This window comes from Microcaecilia unicolor, chromosome 3 (genome assembly GCF_901765095.1).
Source record: "Microcaecilia unicolor chromosome 3, aMicUni1.1, whole genome shotgun sequence".
Taxonomy (NCBI): domain Eukaryota; kingdom Metazoa; phylum Chordata; class Amphibia; order Gymnophiona; family Siphonopidae; genus Microcaecilia; species Microcaecilia unicolor.
In genome coordinates this window covers 246,229,037-246,251,590 of record NC_044033.1, presented here as the reverse complement: position 1 = coordinate 246,251,590, position 22,554 = coordinate 246,229,037, and the positions used below count along the sequence as shown (strand labels likewise).

Below are 22,554 nucleotides of genomic sequence, written 5' to 3'. Positions count from 1 at the left end.
CCAGCACTGTCGAGACTGTAGCCCGCGTGGGTGTGATCGCCTTTGAAACACCCCACGCCTCAAATTTGCGCCAGATCTGAGCATAAGCTGCGGAGGTGGACCGCTTGCGGGCCTGCAAGAGAGTGGAGATGACCTTGTTAGAGTAGCCCTTGACTCTCAATTGCACCCAATTGCACCCTCAATTGCACCAGGCCGTAAGACCAAATCGGCAGGGATCCTCCATAGACACCGGACCCTGAACCAACAGGTTCGGGACCAGGGGCAACTGCACCGGAGCGTCCACCAACATCCGGTGGAGATCCGCATACCACGGACGCCTTGGCCAATCTGGAGCGATGAGAACCACCAGACCTCTGTGCTGTCGAATCCGCAGTAGGACTCGCCCTATCAAGGGCCAAGGAGGGAACAAATACAGGAGCTCCAAGGGCCAGGGTTGAGCCAGAGCATCCAACCCTGCCGAGTGAGGATCTCTCCTTCTGCTGAAAAAGCGAGGTACTTTGTCATTTTCACTTTACGCCATTAGATCCATCCCGGGAGTCCCCCATTTGGCACAAATCTGAAGAAAAACTTATTTTGCCAGTTCCCATTCCGCCGGGTCGATTTGATGCCTGCTGAGAAAATCGGCTTGCACATTGCTCTGACCTGCTATGTGAGCTGCCGACAGAAGCTGCAGGTGTAGCTCGGCCCAGTGGCAAATCTGAGCGGCCTTTGCGGCCAGGGCCCTGCACTGAGTGCCTCCCTGTCGATTTATGTATGCCACCGCTGTCGTATTGTCTGACAGAACCCGGACAGCAAGCCCCTTCAGAGTCTTTTGAAAGGCCATAAGAGCCTGGAATATTGCTCTCAGTTCCAAGCGACTGATGGACCACCCCGCTTCCATGGGTGTCCACAGACCCTGAGCACAACTTCCCTGGCAATGTGCTCCCCAGCCCAAAAGGCTGGCATCTGTTATCACTAGGCACCAAGAAGGAAGCGCAAGAGGCATCCCTTGGCACAGCATCCTGTCGGAGAGCCACCACTCCATACTGAGCTGGGCCGCAGGGAGCAACGTTAATCTGCGTTGATATTCCTGGGACATTGGAGACCATTGTTGAAGCAGGGCAATCTGCAGAGGCCTCATCTGCGCTCTCGCCCAAGGCACCACCTCCAAGGTGGCCGTCATCGACCCCAGCAGCTGGACAAAGTCCCAAGCTCGCGGGCGAGGCATCCGCAGGAGCAGACGGACCCGATTCTGAAGCTTGCACTGCCTTTGGTCGAGGAGAAAAACAAACCCCGATGCCGTGTCAAACCGGACCCCCAAATACTTGAGAGACAGAGGGGGTCAGGTGACTTTTGGGTATACTGACCACCCAGCCTAGTGCTTGTAGGACTGCCACCACTCTGGCTGTGGCAAGACGACTCTTGGTTGCCGAATCCACTCTGATGAGCCAGTCGTCAAGATAAGGGTGAACTCTGATACCCTCTCGCCTGAGACAGGCAGGTACAACCACCATTACCTTGGAAAAGGTACAGGGAGCTGTGGCTAGGCCGAAAGGCAAGGCCTGAAACTGGAAATTCTTTCCTAACACCACAAAGCGGAGGAACCACTAGTGTGGAGGCCAGATAGGAATGTGCAAATAAGCTTCTTTTAGGTCCAGAGACGTGAGAAACTCTCCTGGCTGTACCGCCGCAATGACGGAGCGCAGGGTTTCCATGCGAAAATGTCGTACTCTGAGAGCCTCGTTGACTCTTTGTAAGTCGAAGAGCGGTCTGAAAGACCTGCCTTTTCGAGGCACAAAAAAATTAATGGAATAGTGGCCGCGTTCGGTGGGAGGCACTGGGATCACCGCTCCAAGGTGCAGCAAGACTTGTAAGGTCTCCTCTACCGCCGCCCGTTTTACGGCAGTGCCGCATCGGGACTCCACAAACATGTCTCTCACCGGGGCACCGAATTCCAGTCGGTAACCTTCTCTGATTGGGTCCAGGACCCACTGATCTGAGGTAATCTTGGTCCACTCCTCTAGAAAGAGGGAAAGACGTCTTCCTATTGCAGGCGAGGAGGAGTGGACCGGTGTCCCATCATTGTGAAGGACGCCCCTGAACTCCTGGCCTTGAACCGGCCCCTGCGGAACGTTTGCCCGAGCGAAAGGAGTTCCTCTGCTGAAAACAGACACGTTGAGAAAACCCAGCAGAGTGCCCCGGGCGATACCTGCGAGCTTCACGGAAGCGAGGTCTGGAAGAGGAGGGAAACACTTGGAAGAAGGCCTTGGCCTATCCTCAGGTAACCGCTGGGGTTTAGATTCTCCCAGGTCTTTCACAATCTTCTCCAATTCCTCTCCAAATTAACAGGAGGCCCCAAAAGGGTAGCCTCACCAGCCTTTGCTTAGAAGCCATGTCAGCCGCCCACTGCCGCAGCCAAAGAAGGCGGCGGGCGGACACCGCCGCAGACACCTGTTTAGCCGAAGCTCTGACCAGATCATAAAGGGCGTCAGCCAAAAATGAAAGGGCCGACTCCATCTGCAGGGCAACCTCAGAAAGGGGGCCTGCACCATTGGCGGGCCGTTCCACCACCTGCGGTAGCCAGGAAAGACATGCCTGGGCTGCATAGGAACTGCAAATAGATGCCCTCAAGGCAAGGCCCGCAATCTCAAAGGACCGCTTCAGCGCGGACTCCAGCCACCGGTCCTGCATGTCTTCAAAGCAACCCCTCCCTCTACTGGGAGAGTGGTCTTTTTTGTCACCACTGTGACCAACGAATACACTTTAGGCACCCCAAAGGGGCCAAGTGCTCCTCACTCAGAGGGTAAAGCTGACCCATAGCCCTGGCCACTTTCAAAGGCCCATCAGGGTCAGACCATTGAGCAGAAATAAGCTCTTGGATGGAGTCATGCACCGGAAAGACCCGAGTAGGCTTCTTAGTACTCGCCATACTAAGATTAACAGAGGAGGCCTCGCCTTCAGCAGGATCAATCGAGAGGGCCTGCAAGGCGTCAGTAATAAGAGCTGGCAGCTTGTTGCGGTGGAAAATCCGGACCGCACTGGAATCATCCAAATCCAGTGGCAAACAGGCACTCTCCTCTGGATCATCCGTCCCTGAGGGCCTGCCAGATCCCTCAGACTCTCCACAGCCCGACCACGGGGGGGGGGGGGGGGGGGGGGGGGAATATGCGCCACTTTCAGACTGGGAATTTACCAGTCTATGTTTAGCGTGTTTCCAACGCTTGGGGGAGGAAATAACCTCTGAAGCTATCCCTGGGCCATCAACACCTGGAGGGAAGCCAGGATGCTATGCAGTGTCAGACATCTGCGGCAGAGCTCTTTTCAGCATGAAAGCCTTATGCATTAAAAGCACAAACTTAGGGGAGAAAAACGCACTCTGACCCTCCGCATTAGGAGAAACGGATGTAGGAGCTCCTCTGGCAGCCTCTAAATGAGGTGTCCCCCTACACTCAGACTCCTCCGCAACCGCAAAGGTCGAGACATGCGGTGCTTCCAAAATGGCGCCCGCTGCCAGCTCCATTGAGCAGGAAGAAACATCGTTCGCCATGCTCATACTAGCGTGAGCGTCTAAGGAGCACGTTTTACACAGCCCCTCTGCTGATCTGCATTTACCACAAGGGAAGCAGCGCTTAACTCCCTCAGCAGCCATCGCCCGACAGGATGGGAATATAGCAATAAAATGGCGGCTTCGTGCCAAAACTTACCCCGATTGGAACGGCGTCCGTGGGGCCTCCCCGGAGGAGCTGGGCACCACTCTCACCTCAGAGGACCGAGTCAACGAGCTCCAGTCAAGCTGCACAGAACCAGAATCAGTGGAAAAAGCCTCAGAACAGCCACGCAGTAAAAGTGCGCTTTTTATTTTTTTAACGCTGTGAGAAAAGTTGGAGGCAGGCAGCAACAGAGAGACTCCCGGAGGCAGGGGGAATGGGTAAGGCAGGGAAAGGGCAAACCTATATGCCATTAAAGTGGGAACCACCAGCCACAACACCCCTGCTCAACTGGCAAAGCACAGGAGCCACCACAGGCAGTCTGAAATCCAGGAGCTGATCAAGCTACGTCTACACCTGCGGCGAGATAGAGAAATACTGAAGGCAGTTGGGGCTAGCCGTCCAAGAGGCACTATGGTTTTTCAGTGTTCTCTATCTCCACCTGCTGGTAGGCGGATACAACTCATCAGTTAATGGATTCATTTGCTGCTGATGACAAGGAACATCGCGATTCACTTCTAGTAACTATTTGGACGGTTCTTCTTTTAAGCTGATTTATTGAGATGAGTGTAGAAATTGTATTTTGTATATTGCTGGGCCAAAACACCCCCCCCCCCCCCCCCCGAATTGAGAGCTACAATAAGTTTACTTGAATTTAAGAAAGCCTTTCTTTGTAATTGAGTCATGGACTGGTATTGCTGCATTTGATTGTTATTTTTTTGTTTTCAAAAGTTTGTTATAAATAAATAAATGTCAACTAAACTAACCAACTCTAGATTCTTATAAGAACATCACAAAGCTTGTAAACTATGGGCTGTTCTTAACATGAAAAAGATGTACAGGAAAGATCTGTGTCCCTCGGTTTACAATCCACAGCACTAACCCCTAGTTTTCCTCTGTATACTGTAAGGAGGTTGGAGGGTCTAAGCAGCTCAGGAGGAGGTATGGGGCCAGACTACATTCCCCACAAGGCCCTGAGAGAAGGGATCGGGGTGGTATGTCCCAAAACCCGGTGTGGCCCCCACGTGGAAGCGAGGGGGAAAAGGACTGGAGAGAGCAGCTGCGATGGCAGGCGAGGGCCAGAAGGGGGAGCAGGGATGACAAAGCTCAATACCCGTGGGTTAGAAATCAGTACAAGATTCCTTCCACCTGGGAGGGGGAGGAGGTCTCCAACCAACAGCCTAGCAGAGAGGCAGAGTTAATGGAGTGTTTGGAGGAAGGGGAGGCTGGAGAGACCAACACACCAGGTTTGGAGGAACCAGTGGACATGGACTGTAATTGTACTTTGGGGCAGAGTTGCAGGGACTGAAGGCAGTGGGTGGTCACAGGAGTCAATTAGCTGTGTTGTGGGCGGTGTACTGCCATTCTACAACCACCCAAGCAGAAAGACTTTTAAAACTGAAACCCAGGCTGTTGAACTGGGGGGAGAACTTGGATTTAAAGGGAAGTTTTTTTCTTGTTGCTTTATTTTGGAAACCGAATGGGACTTTAACCCCTTGAACTGAGATTTGGTGGAGGAGGGGAAATAAACTGTTGGGAACTAAAAGCTGTGTTTTCTGGAAGGACTTTATTTGTGGTCTGCTAAAGGGAGCCTACCACCCCTGAAGGTTTGCTACCGGGATTACAGTTATTACAGTGGCACCGCCGATGGGACTCGATTGAAGCTACCACAGAGCAGCCAGAGTGAAGCTGACAAGGCCACCCTTAGCAAAGCGAAGACCAGCGGTTACCCCAGGTAAGAGGTATCTGAAGGGGGATAAATGCTGGATTGAAGTGTGAAGCTAAGGGGGGAACACAGGTCATGCAAGGGAACACAGGCAGGGTAGTGTAAAAGGGGAGTGGTGGGAGAAGAGCAGTACAAATTAGGAATTAAGGAAAAAAAAAAAAAAGTGGTATCGCACTTGGTGTTTTTGGTTTTCTTTTCAGGGTATTCCAGACCAGGCAGGATGGAGCAAAAAGAAATGCTTCACTGGATGGCTGCGGAGTTTCAGAAGCAGCAGGAGGGGGCTCAACAGGTCTTGCAGCAAGTGGTGGAAGCCGCCAAGGAACAGCATGTACCTCTGCTCCAGGCAGTGCAAGGTCAGATGCAAGCCATAGGGAGCCTGTTGGATAAAGTTGCAGCCCCGGGTACAGTGGCCGGTTTACCCATGGGGGAAGGAACCCCTCCGTTTGGACCCTTTTCTTTGGGACGAATGGGGGAGGGTGATGATGTGGATGACTTTATTGCTACATTTGAGAGGATCGCCAGGGCAGTGCAATGGCCGAAAGAACAGTGGGCTGTTCGACTGGCAGGAAGCCTAGCTGGGGAAGCTCTGGCTGCATACCAGGCCATGCCTGCGGACAGCTCCATGGATTATGAGCAGGTAGTGGCGGCCATTAAAAATAGATTAGGTCTTACTAGAGACCATTATAGAAGACTTTTTAGGGAGACTACTACGGGGAGGGAAGTGCGGCCCCGGGCTTTTGCCCAGAGACTGAAAGACTTAGCCTATAAATGGCTGGAGCCGCAACAGAAGACGGCAGAACAGGTGGTGAAGGAGATTATAGTGGAACAGTTTTTGTTTGCCATACCCACCCCAGTGCGCGAGTGGCTCATTAAGCAAGGGGTGATTCATGGAGCTGAACTGTATTTTGAGGCAGGGAGACATCCTACTAACCCCTTCCCTCCCTAGTAGCCAAGAGGGTAGGGGTCAATGGGGAAGTACTCATGCCAATACGGGGACTGGGGGAAAGAGGGAGGAGGGTCGTAGGGACCCGGGTCCCAGTCCAGGGGGAAGAAGGTGTTTTAGATGTGGGAAGCCCGGCCACATGCTGAAGGAGTGTAGGGAAAGACTAGGTTTTGCGGGACATATGGGAACAGACCCCGAGGATTTCTTCTTCCTGGAGGTTCAGGTGGGAGGGGTGACAGTTAAGGCCCTGTTAGGCTCGGGGGCCAATCAGTCGATGATGTCCCGGGTCTTGTGGAATAGGATCCAGAGCACATCCGTGGGGGAAGAGGGAGGACAGTATGTAGGAATGATTCAGATTAGGTGCATACATGGGTCTTCAACCGCCTACCCTGTGTTCAGGATCCAACTAGGGAGCCCTCTGGGGAGAGGGTGGCTTAATGTGGCGATCCTGCCAAAACTGCCTTTTGACCTCATTTTGGGGAGGGAGTGGGAGCTGTTTGTACGGGGGTTGAAAGGGGTCACAGGGTGGGTGACTACTCGGGCTCAGAAGGCTCGGGGTGGGTCGCAGGATAGGGGGGAGGATTCGGTAGGGCAGCTCTTCCCTTTCCATGAGGAGATAATGGGAGAACCGGGTAAAGGGAGGAAGGCTAGAGAAACACGGCATGCGGAGAGGCATAGCCGGGCTAGGGCCCTAAGGAGGTTGGGGGAAGGAGAGGCTATGCCATGGAGGCCACAAGAGGTGGTGGAGAGATTTCCCGCTTTTGGCCAGGAGCAGAGAGATGACCCGGTATTAAAAAGGGCCTGGGAACAAGTGGAAGGGGGGCATTCAGGGGGGTTTCCCCGTTTTCGGGTGGTGGAGGGATTGTTGTACTGGGAAATACAGGATCCGGTGGGGGGACCGGTGCGAGGCCAGCTGGTAATTCCCAGGGTCTTTAGGAGTCTTATTCTAAGAGGGGCCCATGATCATCCTTTGGCAGGGCATAAGGGCTCCCAGAGTACGTTGAAACAGGTTCTGGAGCGTTTTTATTGGCCTGGCGTACATAGGGAAGTCCAGAATTATTGCCAAAGTTGCCCCTTCTGTCAGCGGTTGGTGGACCGATACCCTCCCAGGGCACCTATGGTACCATTGCCTATTATTGGGGAACCTATGAGAAGTATGGCTATGGACATTGTGGGACCCCTCATCAGAACACTTAGGGGTTTTGCATACATTTTAGTAGTCATGGATAGGGCCACTAGGTTTCCCTGGGCCTTCCCAATGAGAAATATACGAGCTACGGGTATAGCCGCCGAATTGGTCAAGCTTTTCTGTGAAGTGGGATTCCCTCGAGAAATGCTTACGGATCAGGGGTCCAATTTCAAATCTAGACAGTTAAGAGAACTGTGGGAAGCTTTTAACATACGCCACATTACCACAGCTGCCTACCATCCCCAGACAAACGGGATGGTAGAGCGATTTAATAAAACCCTTAAGCAGATGTTGAGGAAAGGCTTGAAAGGGAAATATGAGGATTGGGACCAGTTGTTACCCTATGCTTTATATGCATGTAGGGAGAATATTCAAGCATCCCTAGGGGTATCCCCCTTTGAATTGGGCTTTGGCCGATTGCCGCGGGGCATTCTGGACATAATTCAGGAGGCATGGGTAGAGATAGAGGAAGAGCCCAGGGAGGTTAGTACATACCTGGGGGAGTTAAGAGCAAGGATTCAGAGGGTCACGGCGTTTGCGCAGGACACCCTGGGGCAGAGCCAAGAGAGCCAGAAAGGGTATTATGACCGGGGCACAAAAGTAAGGAAATTTCAGGTGGGAGATAAAGTGCTTGTCATGGTGGCCTCCGACCCCCATAAGTTCACTTCTCAGTGGAAGGGACCCTGCGTGGTAACAGCCAGAGTAGGCCCATGGACATATCGAGTAAGGCATGCGAAAGGTAGGACTCAGACCTACCATGTAAATATATTGAAACCGTGGATAGAGAGAGAAGGGTGGGTGGCAGTCTCTGAAGAGGAGTTGGGTCCTCAACTAAGTGATGTACAGGAGGGGGGGGGGAAACCTGTTATTGGTGAGTCTCTATCCCATGGGCAGAGGCAACGGGTAAGGGAAATGATAGAGGAGTTTCAGGATGTTATCAATCCCCTACCTAGGGAAACCCATTTGGTGGCCCATGATATCGTCACCGAGCCTGGTAGGATTGTAAGGCAGAGGCCCCATAGAACACCAGAATTTAAGAGGAAGGAAATTATAAGGCAGGTACAGGAAATGATGGACTTAGGTATCATAGAGGAATCAGTTAGTTCCTGGTCCAGTCCAGTGGTGTTGGTACCAAAGAGTGATGGGTCTCAGAGGTTTTGTATAGATTTCCGAAGGGTAAATGCCATATCCCGGTTTGATGCTTATCCCATGCCCCGGATAGATGACTTACTGGACAAACTGGGGCGTGCTCAGTATTTAACTACCTTAGATCTTACGAAAGGGTATTGGCAAGTGCCGCTGACAGAGGAGGCTAAGCCCAAAACAGCCTTTGGCACCCCTATAGGGTTATTCCAATTTAGACGAATGCCATTTGGGTTAAATGAGGCGGCAGCGTGCTGCCAACGATTGGCTGATCAGTTGCTGAGGTGGCATTCGGACTACGCTGCTGCGTATATGGATGATATTGTCATTTTTATTTCAGATTGGGAGTCCCATTTGCCCAAAGTCAAAGCGGTGCTAGAATCCCTCAGGCGGGCGGGCCTAACAGTGAACCCAAAGAAGTGCGTGTTTGCTAGTGAAGAGGTAAAATACTTGGGATACATTGTGGGAGGGGGAGTTATCAAACCCCTAAGGGATAAAGTGCAGGGAGTGCGTGATTTTCTGCTGCCCCACACCAAAAAACAATTGAGGGGGTTTTTGGGGCTGATAGGATATTATCGCAGATTTATTCCTAGATTTGCGGAGAGGTCAAGCACCCTTACTGACATGCTGAGGAAAAGGTGCCCTAATGTCCTAAAGTGGACAGAGGCAGGTCGTGGGGAGTTCCAAATGTTGAAAGACCTCCTGTGTCAGGAACCGGTCTTAAAAGGAATAGATTTTGAGAAGCCCTTCCTGTTACAAACAGACGCCTCAGAGATGAGCTTGGGGGCTGTGTTATCCCAAGAGTTTGAAGGGGAGGAGCACCCTGTCCTTTTTCTGAGTAGGAAACTGCACCCGGCAAAGCAGCATTACGCTGTTATAGAGAAGGAGTGTTTGGCTATAAAGTGGGCTGTAGAAACTCTGAAATACTATCTGCAGGGCAATACTTTTGTTTTGATTACTGACCACGCACCTCTGAAATGGCTCCAACAAATGCAGGGGCAGAATGCCAGGCTCACCCGCTGGTATTTAGCGTTACAAGCTTTTTCCTTTGAAATACAGCATAGGGCGGGGAAGCTTCACGGGAATGCTGACGCCCTGTCCCGAATTGCGAACTCCCCAGCAAGTAGCCTGGAGGAAGCGGGGAGTCGCAATTATTTGAAGGGGGGGGGGGGGTGTGTAAGGAAGTTGGAGGGTCTAAGCAGCTCAGGAGGAGGTATGGGGCCAGACTACATTCCCCACAAGGCCCTGAGAGAAGGGATCGGGGTGGTATGTCCCAAAACCCGGTGTGGCCCCCACGTGGAAGGGAGGGGGAAAAGGACTGGAGAGAGCAGCTGCGATGGCAGGCGAGGGCCAGAAGGGGGAGCAGGGATGACAAAGCTCAATACCCGTGGGTTAGAAATCAGTACAAGATTCCTTCCACCTGGGAGGGGGAGGAGGTCTCCAACCAACAGCCTAGCAGAGAGGCAGAGTTAATGGAGTGTTTGGAGGAAGGGGAGGCTGGAGAGACCAACACACCAGGTTTGGAGGAACCAGTGGACATGGACTGTAATTGTACTTTGGGGCAGAGTTGCAGGGACTGAAGGCAGTGGGTGGTCACAGGAGTCAATTAGCTGTGTTGTGGGCGGTGTACTGCCATTCTGCAACCACCCAAGCAGAAAGACTTTTAAAACTGAAACCCAGGCTGTTGAACTGGGGGGAGAACTTGGATTTAAAGGGAAGTTTTTTTCTTGTTGCTTTATTTTGGAAACCGAATGGGACTTTAACCCCTTGAACTGAGATTTGGTGGAGGAGGGGAAATAAACTGTTGGGAACTAAAAGCTGTGTTTTCTGGAAGGACTTTATTTGTGGACTGCTAAAGGGAGCCTACCACCCCTGAAGGTTTGCTACCGGGATTACAGTTATTACAATACCTATCCATTCGGTATGTTTGTGTATATACATTTTTTCTTTGTGGAAGGCATTTTATTTATACTATATAATTATTTCTTCAGTTATTTGATTTATAACTCTACATATTTTTTTTGGTGTGCTGTATAGCTCTCTCGTTCTCTTCACATTTTGATGGTAATGTGAGCTAGTGTCACTAGGTGACATACTCTTTATCCCTCCATTGTGGAATGTTTCATGCGAATGATACATATTCAGCAATTTTAGGTATTACAGTGCACAATACATTCCAATAGTTTACTTAGGCATTTGCCTGTTTAGACATAAATACATGTTTTACACCTATGTTTTGTATAAAGATGATGATCTATATACATAGAATGGCCCATTTTAACTGATTTACATTTTTATGAAATAACAGGAATTTTATCCCTCTGTAGTATTTTAAAAATGTTTTTATCCTTTTACAGTGGATTAACTTGCATACATAAAGGAATTATTCAAGCCTATCAGCTTCTTCTCAGAGGTTTGACATTATTTCATTGAATTATATTTATAATTAATATGTAAATATAATATAGTTTTAAATGGTGTCGGATCATGATGTCTTGAAGTATTTTACTTGTTCAAGTTGTATGAATGTATTTTTTACTATTAGATCAGGATAAATATATATGTAGATATGTCGATGTTTCATCAGCCTGACCTATGCCTTTCATTTATCAGTCATTTATTTGACAGTTATTACTTTTCATTGTTTGGTGTTTCTCTGTCCACAATATCTGCTCACATAATTATAATATATTAAACATTTTTTACATAATTTATCATTATATATTTACAAATGTGCAATACTATTATGAATGTCCGTATATGTTTGGCTACATATTTTATTAAGGCCAGTATATTTTATTTGAAATCTCTTAATATTATGTTTTTAATTTGTCCTGTTTTTTGTAGAAAGTTGATTGTGACCCCTGAGGCAGGCGCTTTGGCGCCGAAACACGGACCGTGTCGGGTCCTTAATATGAATATTCTGAATAAACAGGTTTTTGATATTATCTCCCTATTGGTTTGCGCATTTGTCAGCCTCTACTTTTGCTGTTTTAATAAGAGAGACATCCCTGTGCCTTGTTTTCCCATTTATAGTTTGCAAGATGGTTGTTCAGGACGGACGTCTTCAGGATAAGGACGTCTTCCCCACGTATTTTTGAACAGGAAATCTTGCTGTGAGATGGACGTTTTTATTGGACGTTATGAGGACGTCCCAATTCTGACTTGGGCGTTCTTTCGAAAATGCCCCACCATGAGTCAGAGTGGAAGAAGTCTCAGCCCCTACTAGAGGGCACCAAATACAAAGAATTATTGGGGAGGAGGGGGGACAACTGCAGTGGCACAAAAAGCCCCCTCCCCCCAACAGCAGTGAGAGGAGGAGCCTCCTATTCAGGGTACAAGTGACACATTCACCTATCGGGCAGGTATTGTTTGTTTACCCTCTATGTCTGTGACCTCCATTCAATGCCTCTGAGTCAGTGTCAGGCCCTATAAACCCCTAGGGTGGGCTTCTTTGTCACAGTGAGTTTCGTGTTATTTTGGAGTCTGGGGGGTCATTAGGAAGATGAAAGCCAGAGATCTGCTTGCAGGAGAAGATAATCTGGATGTGCTGATACTAGGTTACATCTTCTATAACACCAATCTACAAACCTTTAAAGATCTAAGCTGCAAGAAAATGATGCATTACTGTAAACTACATTATGCACAGGGATTTTGCACCAGCAATAGGAAAACTCCAAAGCTAAGTCAAAAAGCACCATATTCATCAGTCAGGCACCCCCTTGGAACAATGGAGAAGTCCCTTCACCCCCACCAGCCCTATCAACAACACCGATTTCTCAACACCCTGATACTTTAGGATGTAAGGTTTCGCAAGCCTGATCCTAGACCCCAGGACACCCACTTCCAGCAGGTGCCTTGCAGCCTACTCTGGATAGGAAGACAGTGGGAGGAGGAGAGAGGATGACAGCCTCTGATCCCACCAGAGCTGAATTCCTGAATTGTCCCAGCTGACCTCAGTAAAGGTGTTCAGGAGGAATTTTATACTTACTTGTTATAGAAGGATGAGTCTGTTCAGACATCTCTGATTCAGGATGATCCATGAAGGGGAGATCTTCCTCTTGCTCAACACTCAGTGAGAACACAGACGTTACGATTGGAAGGCCTGTTATTAAAAGAGCACATCCAAAAGGATTCACCAGAATATTACAATAGGAAATAGAGTTTAAGTCTCCAAACATTTGATGTGAATGTCTCATTTCGTATGTGAAAATGCAAAGCCCTTTTAATCAAAAACATTTGCTTACTCTTGGTGGGGTCATTCAGGTTTTCTTTTCCCTCTTGCTCAAGGTGTCGAGTGAAATATTTCTCATCTTCCTTTTTAATCTTGAATATAACATCAGGATTAACAATTGAATAACCTGTTAATAACAAGTAGGAAAATGACATTTAAAATGTATTTATAGAATCCCTGGGGAGGTTCTCCCTGTTTTCTTGATGGCAGATAAAGACCAGTAAGGTCCATCCAGTCTGCCCAACTCATTACATATGGTATGAAGTGATACAACAAATGTATACCTGATCTTGATTTATCCCTTGCCATTTTCAGGGCATTGACCATACAAGTCTGCCCAGAACTGTCCTTTGTCTAAAATTTCTGAAGTTGTCGTCGAAGCCCTTGAAAAGCTCCACTTTAAGCCTGACAAAGCTTGGTGAGAGGAGGGAGCTGTGGCCTGCCACATCATTAAGATTAAACACTGGAGGTTTGCTATTCCTGACCCCCCCCCCCCTAGGTGGAGGCACTACAGGTGTCAATCTTCTCTATGACATCTGGTTACCATCTAAAGGGGGTAACACATTGCACAGTACAGGTGACTAGTCTACAGCTGCCATGTCACGCCCTTACACTGAAGATGCAGTTCTCAGCAAGAAATCTGACAGGCAAATCCTCTCTCTGGTCTTCAGTGCCAAATTTTTGTTGTATAGAAAATGGAGACAGACTCCAACTGGTCTCATGTGAAGCCTCTAGTTTAAGCTATATATTTTATCTTACAGCACAGAGCAGCACCTTTTGCAAAGTCTGCAGTAGTAGCCGCTTCACTAACCCTTGTTGGATACAGGATGGCGTCAGAAGCCAGGTTTTAAATTTCAGGTTTCCATGGGACCTGGTACCTGTGATTTTTATACCACCGATTCCATAGTATGTCTTTGGTGTCGTGTATCACACAGGCACATTTACCTCGTGACATGAGGACGTCATGAATTTCTTTGATGACCTTCTTGTACAGCTCCTTCTGCCATTCTCCCAGAATGTCCCACTCCACTTCCAAGAAATAAGCAGCAACATCCTTGAATGTGACTGATCCCTAGTACAGCAAACAGACAGGTTATATGACCTTTGTCAGTGACAGGGGTGTAGCCAGACTCCCAACTTTGGGAAGGCCTGAACCCAAAGTGGGTGGGCACGACAACCCCACCCAGCATCTGTCCCTCCCCCTCTCCCCAGGTGATGGGGTGGGGGTCACTTAACTCCACTTTCCTAGCCCTCCCCAATACCTTTAAATCCTTTAGGTCTTCGCTGGTAGTGAGCTGTAACTTGCTGTCATTGCTCTCGCTGGCTCCAAGCCTTCCCGCTAATGCAACTTCATGGTCCCGCAAACAGGAAGTTGCATCAGAGGGAAGGCTCAGGCCGGCGCAAGCAGGAGGAATGTTTTGCTGTTTGTTGCTGTCAAAGAACTAAAAAATTTAAAAATAACCATGGGGGAGCATGGTTATCAGGGAAGTGGCGTTAAGTGACCCCCCACCCCCGATCTCCTGGAGGAAGTAATGTTGGGAGTCTTCATCTGGCAGGGCCTGGGGATCTCCGCCAGCCACCTGGGCCCACTGAGACCACATCTCCTGTAGGTTATAGTAGGGAGGGAGCTCTGTTCTCTTAACTATCTAGTATTGTGGATAAATTGTCTGGTTCCCATTGACACTGCGGCAATCCCACAGATTGGCTAAGTTAGTGGTTGGAAGCTGGAGCTACAGGTGGACCAGAGACTTTGGCCTGTGTGGGGTGGGTGAAGGACGAGACAGCAGCAGATGAAGTGGTGGGAGGGAGAGAGGCTGCTGGGTTGGTGTCCGAAGGCAGGAAAGTGAAAAGTGCTAGGATCAGGCCTGGGGAGAGGAGGCAGAGACAGAATTAATGTGTCTGTAAAGGGCAGAGATGGCAGTAAAGAGGGAAGGAGCAGCTCTTTATATGACATTACATTTCCCATCTCTTATCTTCCGCTTATACCATTAAGTTCAAGGTGGATTCTTTATAGAGACCAGAAGCACATCTCTGGGAAAGTAGAAAACAGCACATCAAACTTAAAATATAAACAGTAATAGAGAGTGATTGTGATTAAGCAAAATCGACCTTCAACTCCACTAAGTAGAGATTACAGATTTTCTAAATAACATTGTCTTAACAGAATGGCGGTTTTTTTTTTAACCGATGGCGTTCTGCACGATAGCGTGGACAACTTTTACATCTTGGGCAATATATCCTGACAGTTTGGTTTGTTCAATCTTGTATCATTCTATCCATAAGAACAATCTGGACCCCTGAGGCAGGCGTTTCTAAGCCAAAAAACAGTCCATGTCGGGTCTTTTCCGAATTAAAGGACTTTATTTAATCTCAATTCTGAAGGCCCAGCTGTGCTTTTTCTTGCTATTGTTTGAATGTTGTTTTTACCCTCTTTTTTGTTACCTTCCTTAACAGATCTCCGAAAAACATCATCATTTGCAAGTTGTCCTACAGATATTTTTTATTTATTTATTTATTTATTTATTTATTTATTGCATTTGTATCCCACATTTTCCCACCTCTTTGCGGGCTCAGTGTGGCTTACAATAAGATATGAATAATGGAAATACATTTGTTACAATTTGGTTATGGGTTACATTGTACAAGTTATGCGAGATCATCGAAGTATCGTTAGGAATATAACAATGGGACATCAACATTGATACCTTGGAAGGAGACAATGGGAAGCATAAAGGGCAGTATTAAGACACAAAGACATATGGTGTATATATTTCTGTCAGTAAATGTATGAGTGATGTGGAATTACGGGGGTTGAGAGATCAGAAGTGGATGTATGATGCATTGATGAACAGTGAGTGTGGACTCTATGTGTTTTGGCTCTTTCCGTAAATTGTTTCAAACAGATGGGTCTTCAATAATTTGCGGAAGGAAGCTTGTTCGTTAACCGTTCTTAAGTTGCGCGGCAGTGTATTCCAAAGCTGCGTGCTTACGTGAGAAAAGGTTGACACGTGCAGCGTCTTGTATTTCACGCCCTTGCAATTAGGAAAGTGGAGGTTGAGGTATGTTCGGGATGATCTTTTAGCATTTCTGGGTGGTAGGTCTATCAACTCGGACATGTAGGCTGGGGCTTCGCCATGAATAATCTTGTGGACTAATGTGCATACTTTAAAAGTGACGCGTTCCTTAAGTGGAAGCCAGTGTAGTTTCTCTCGTAGTGGTGTTGCCCTTTCATATTTTGGTTTTCCGAAGATGAGTCTGGCTGCTGTGTTCTGGGCTGTTTGAAGTTTCCTCAGTATTTGCTCTTTGCAGCCTGCGTATAGTGAGTTGCAGTAATCCAGATGGCTGAGGACGAGGGATTGCACTAGGTTGCGAAAGACGAATCTTGGGAAGAATGGTCTTATCCTTTTCAATTTCCACATGCAGTAGAACATCTTCTTAGTTGTGTTGTTTGCGTGGGTTTCGAGTGTTAGGTGGCAGTGACTCCAAGGATTTTTAGCGTTTCTGAGATTGGAAGGTTTAGGTTTGGTGTGTTTATCGCATTGAATTCATTTGTGTTGTATTGGGAGGTGAGTATCAGGCATTGAGTTTTTTCTGCATTTAATTTCAGACGAAATGCATCTGCCCATGTGTTCATGATGTATAGACTTTGATTGATTTCGTTGGAGATTTCTTTGATGACTTGTTTGAAAGGGATGTATATTGTCACATCATCGGCGTTTATATATGGGTTGAGGCTATGGTTTGATAGGAGTTTTGCTAAAGGGATCATCATTAGGTTGAAGATAGTTGGTGAGAGAGGTGATCCTTGTGGAACTCCACATTCAGGTGTCCATGCCTTGGACGTGGTTGAATTTGATGTGACTTGATACGAACGGAAGGTTAGGAATCCCTTGAACCAGTTCAGGACGTTTCCTCCAATGCCAAAGTATTCAAGTATCTGTAGTAGGATTCCGTGGTCAACCATGTCGAAGGCGCTTGACATGTCAAATTGTAGTAGGAGTATATTGTTACCAGTTGCTATTATTTGTTTAAATTTGGTCATAAGAGTGACTAATACTGTTTCTGTGCTATGGTTCAACCGGAATCCTGATTGGGCATCATGCAGTATTGAGTGTTTGTTTAGATAGTTTGTGAGTTGTTTAGTTACCATTCCTTCGGTTATCTTGGTTATTAGTGGTATGGATGCTACTGGCCTGTAGTTGGTTATATAGGCAGTGGCATCCACATTTTTTGTTGCCTGATATGAAAATGACAAAGAAACAAATTCTCTTCCATTTCATACCCTCACATGTTGGAAATGCTCATTTCAACTCATATCTTTTAGGAGAATTCAAGGTATTAATTAATCTATACAAATATGATAGTGCAATTCTCTGAACAATTTTGAATATTAAACAATATAATTTATAATAAATTCTGGCTTTTATAGGTAGCCAGTGTGGTTCAATATACTATGGTGTCACTGTGTCAAATCTGTTCACGGAACAGATCAAATGAATAGACGTATTTTGTAAGATTTGTAGTTTCCATAATCGATACTTTGAACAAGCCAAATAAACTACATTACAGTAGTCCAATTTGGATAGCAGCAAGGCCTGTACAACCAATCTGAACTTCTCCTGATGTAGATCTTTCCGAATCCTTCTCAAATTGCATAACATCCAGAAACAACTCTTAACTAAAGAATTCACTTGGGATTCCACTGTTAAATTCTGATCAAACATAATACCTAAGATTTTTAACGATGGTTCCAACTTATATGTTAAATTATCTATAGTGAAGGAATTCTCCAAATCTTTCTTGTCCTTGACTCTTGCATGAAAGAACTAATTCCTATTTAATTTCAGGTGACTATCAGTCTTCCAACTTCTAATCAAAGAAATATATATCTATTCTAGGTTTAATCTCAGTTATATCAGTGACTACAGGGATAAGAACAGTGATGTCATCAGCATATAGAAAAAAACCGGAATCCTGCTTTTTCTAATTTTGTACCTAATGAAAACATCAGTGCATTGAACAGAATAGGTGATAGTGGAGACCCCTGTGGCACTCCACTGATCCAAATAGGTTCCCTTCGCTTCAACTGTATAAGATCTCACAGTGAGAAAACCTTTAACCCAGTTCAGAACATTCCCTGTTTTGCCAATACTACTCAGGGCTGCCGAGAGACTGAGCTGGGCCCGGGGCAGGGTTGCTGCTGCCGCCACCCCCACCCCCGGATTGCCACCACCCTTCCTCCTCCCAGGATTGCCGCTGTCAACCTTGGGGCGGCGGGTCTCTTGAGGCCCCGCCAGCGGAAGACTCCAACGCTGTTCTTCACTCCATGCCTGCCCTGCCCCGCCCCTGCGGCTGCTTTTTTTCTTGTCATGCAAGCTTGGTTTCAACCGAGCATGCGCCTGAGGGGAAAAGCAGCTGCTCGGCACGGCGGTAGAGCCGAGTGAAGAGAAACGCTGGAGGGGGGCCCGGTGCTGGAGTTTTCTCTCTCCTGCTCCTGTCGGGATGCAATCACCGGGCCCCGTCAGGAGCAGGAGAGAGAGAGACCCCGGCGCTGGGCCCCCCTTGGAGGCTGGGCCTGGGGAATTTTGCCTTCCCTGCCCCCCCTCTCAGCGGCCCTGATACTACTCAAGGGGCATCTCAAGAGATTATGATCGACTACATCAAACGCACTGGAAAGGTCAAACTGCATGATGAGAGCTTTTTCACCAGCAGACTGACCTCTGCAAACAGTGCTCAGAATACTATTTCTGTACTAGAATTAGCATGAAATCCAGATTCTGAATTATGTAAGATGTTAAAATTTCTCAAGAGAATCAGTCAATCGTATGGGAACCAGACCTTCCATGAGTTTTGTGAAAAAGGGATTGAAGCTACTGGTTTAGCACGACTGACAGAAAAAGGTTTCAATGGAACAGTACTTGCCTGGTTCAGATCCTATCTATCAGACAGGCAACAATCCATAATGTTTGGCAGCAACTCATCACCACCATGGACACTGACCTGCAGGGTACCACAAGGATTGATACTGTCACCTATTCTGTTCAATATCTACCTCAAGCCACTAGATGAGCCAATTCGGTCAATGGACACTCAGTTCTACATCTATGTGGATGATGTGCAGCTACATTGAACCTGACTTACCTACAGCCTTGAATAAACTGATTACCTATCTAACATCAATTCAAGAATGGGCAAAACGCAACAAACTTTGCCTGAACCCAAGTAAAACCGAGCTTCTCTGGGTTCCTAACACAAGTGGATACATACCTGACATCAAAATCCCTTTTGGGAAGTATGAACTCCCCCTCAAATCACAAGTCAGGAACCTTGGAATACAGTTAGATTCAACACTTACTCTGATTCCCCAAATCCAAGCAACCTTCAAGAGCTGCTTCTACTATTTGCGACAGCTACGATGCCTCTCCCCTTACATCGAGAAGGTAAATTTTATCTCAGTTGTGCATTCCATGGTAACATCAAGACTGGATTACTGCAATGCACTATACAATGGTCTGACTACAAAGGGCCTGCACCTTAAGTACATAAGTATTGCCATACCCGGGAGGGAGTGGAAAGCATGAAAAGGGATCTGAGGAAGCTAGAAGAATGGTCTAAGGTTTGGCAATTAAAATTCAATGCAAAGTGATGCATTTAGGGAGTAGAAACCCACGAGAGACTTATGTGTTAGGCGGTGAGAGTCTGATAGTTACTGAGGGGGAGAGGGATCTTGGGGTGATAGTATCCGAGGATCTGAAGGCGACGAAACAGTGTGACAAGGCGGTGGCCGTAGCGAGAAGGTTGCTAGGCTGTATAGAGAGAGGTGTGATTAGCAGAAGAAAGGAAGTGTTGATGCCCCTGTACAAGTCGTTGGTGAGGCCCCACCTGGAGTATTGTGTTCAGTTTTGGAGGCCGTACCTTGGAAAGGATGTTAACAAAATGGAAGCAGTGCAAAGAAAAGCTACGAGAATGGTATGGGATTTGCATTCCAAGACGTATGAACAAAGACTTGCTGACCTGAACATGTATACCCTGGAGGAAAGGAGGAACAGGGGTGATATGATACAGACGTTCAAATACTTGAAAGGTATTAATCCGCAAAAAAATCTTTTCCAGAGATGGGAAGGCGGTAGAACGAGAGGACATGAAATGAGATTGAAGGGGGGCAGACTCAAAAAAGATGTCAGGAAGTATTTTTTCACGGAGAGAGTGGTGGATGCTTGGAATGCCCTCCCGTGGGAGGTGGTGATGAAAATGGTAACGGAATTCAAACATGCGTGGGATATGCATAAAGGAATCCTGTGCAGTAGGAATGGATCCTCAGAAGCTTAGCCGAAATTGGGTTGCGGAGCAGGTGGGGGAAGAGAGGTTGGTGGTTGGGAGGCGAGGATAGTGGAGGGCAGACTTATACGGTCCGTGCCAGAGCCGGTGATGGGAGGCGGGACTGGTGGTTGGGAGACGGGAAATACTGCTGGGCAGACTTGTACGGTCTGTGCCCTGAAAAAGGCAGGTACAAATCAAGGTAAGGTATACACATATGAGTTTATCTTGTTGGGCAGACTGGATGGACCATGCAGGTCTTTTTCTGCCGTCATCTACTATGTTACTATGTTTACTGGGACAGACCAAAGGTCCATCAAGCCCAGCATCCTATTTCCAACAATGGTCAATCCAGGTCACAAATACCTGGCAAGATCCCTGAAAAGCTCAATACATTTTATGTTGCTTAGCGCAGAAATAAGCAGTGGATTTTCCCAAGTCAATTTAATAATGGTCTATGGACTTTTAGGAAGCCGTCCAGACCCTTCTTAAACCCAGCTAAGCTAACCGCCTTTACCACATTTTCTGGCAATGAATTCCAGAGTTTAATTACACATTGAGTAAAGAAACATTTTCTCCGATTCGTATTAAATTTACTACTTTGTAGCTTCATCACATGCCCCCCTAGTCCTAGTATTTTTGGAAAGAGTAAACAAACGATTTACGTCTACCCGTTCCACTCCACTCATTGTTTTATAAACCTCCATCATATCTCCCCTCAGCCGTCTCTTCTCCAAGCTGAACAGCCCAGTTGATTCAGAATGCAGCAGCAAGACTAATGGAAGGTTACAAGCGATGCTACCTCATCACACCATTTTTGCAAACACTTCATTAGCTACCAGTACAATACAGGACTAAATTTAAAACTATGTCTGATCTTCAAGGCCCTGAAAGGAAATAGCCCCAAGTATCTGAAGAATAGGATGATCCTCCACACACCGCCAAGGACACTAAGGTCCTCCCAAGGACTTTCACTAACTACACCCTCTCCAAAAGACATTACACGATGTGATACCTGCAAGCGTGCCTTCTCCGGAGTAGCCCCCACACTCTGGAATGCACTGCCTGAAAGGCTCGGCTTAACACAAGACTACCTCTACTTCAGGAAGCAGGTGAAAGCTTGGCTCTTCAACCAGGCCTTGAATGGAAGAAGTAACTAACTCGTTAGTCTCACTCACACACACAAGGAGTGACTCAGGCTGCACATACTGCAGCGGGACATGTTTATCCACTCCTACCCTAGCTGACATAATATTTAACCATCTCTCTGACCTCATGTGCAACTTTCTTTAAATTAGTCACCTTACTTTCTAACTCTTCTTACTCTCTTACCTATCTAAATGTTCCATCATTGCATATACCCTACGCTGTCTATTAAAATGTTCTATTACATATTGTGTTGACATTGCAAGTAGTAACTATGCCATACTTTGTATTGTTATTTGAATATTTTTACTACTACTACTATTTAACATTTCTAAAGCGCTATTAGGGTTACGCAGCGCTGTACAATTTAACATAAAAGGACAGGCCCTGCTCAAAGAGCTTACAATCTAAAGGACAAGCGAGTAGACGATACGATGGGGGCAGTCAATTTGGGGCAGTCCGGATATCCTGAAGGTAAGAGTTAGGTGCCGAAGGCAGCATTGAAGAGGTGGGCTTTAAGCAGAGACTTTAAGATGGGCAGGGAGGGGGCTTGACGTAGGGGCTCAGGAAGGTTGCTGTAATTGTCTATTGGTCATGTTTGATTTATTCTTTACTGTACACCAGCTTGAGTGAATTCCTTCAAAGAGGCAGTCAATAGAAATCAAACAAAATAAAACATGGAAAAGAAAATAAGATGATACCTTTTTTATTGGACATAACTTAATACATTTCTTGATTAGCTTTCGAAGGTTGCCCTTCTTCGTCAGATCGGAAATAAGCAAATGTGCTAGCTGACAGTGTATATAAGTGAGAACATTCAAGCATTGCTATGACAGTCTGACAGGGTGGGAGGATGGGGGTGGGTAGGAAGAATGCATGGGGACATCAAAGCATATCATTGGTATTCTAACAGAGTGGGTGTGGATAGGTGAGGGGAGGGTGATCAACAGAGACATACAGCTTTATGGTTTATAATGGGCTAGGAACCCCAGGTCCTTGTTAAGTCCTTTCTGTTGGGTGTTAAAATATTCAATCATTCTGACTTCAAAGGTCTTACGTTCTTGTATGGTTTTAAAGTTACCTTTGAGGATTCTCACTGTGAAGTCACTGGTGCAGTGTCCTGGTCTTGTAAAATGTTGCCCAACAGGTGTGGGAACCCTGCTGGCACCA

The 22,554-nt window shown here is 47.1% G+C and overlaps 2 protein-coding genes across 2 annotated transcripts in view; both read right to left on the bottom strand.

Annotated features, from left to right (window-relative positions):
- Nucleotides 1-22,554, bottom strand: part of LOC115466400 (oocyte zinc finger protein XlCOF22-like) — a 206,651-nt gene that overhangs the window by 104,853 nt on the left and 79,244 nt on the right. The gene's annotated exons all lie outside the window — the stretch shown is intronic.
- LOC115466397 (zinc finger protein 2-like) overlaps nucleotides 1-22,554 on the bottom strand; it is a 45,576-nt gene that overhangs the window by 19,771 nt on the left and 3,251 nt on the right. The window contains exons 2-4 of the mRNA XM_030197594.1: nucleotides 13,867-13,993; nucleotides 12,935-13,048; nucleotides 12,679-12,792 (exon numbers count right to left, since the gene is read on the bottom strand). Coding sequence (XP_030053454.1) covers nucleotides 12,679-12,792; nucleotides 12,935-13,048; nucleotides 13,867-13,993 — 355 coding nt within the window. The remainder of the gene's footprint in view (nucleotides 1-12,678; nucleotides 12,793-12,934; nucleotides 13,049-13,866; nucleotides 13,994-22,554) is intronic.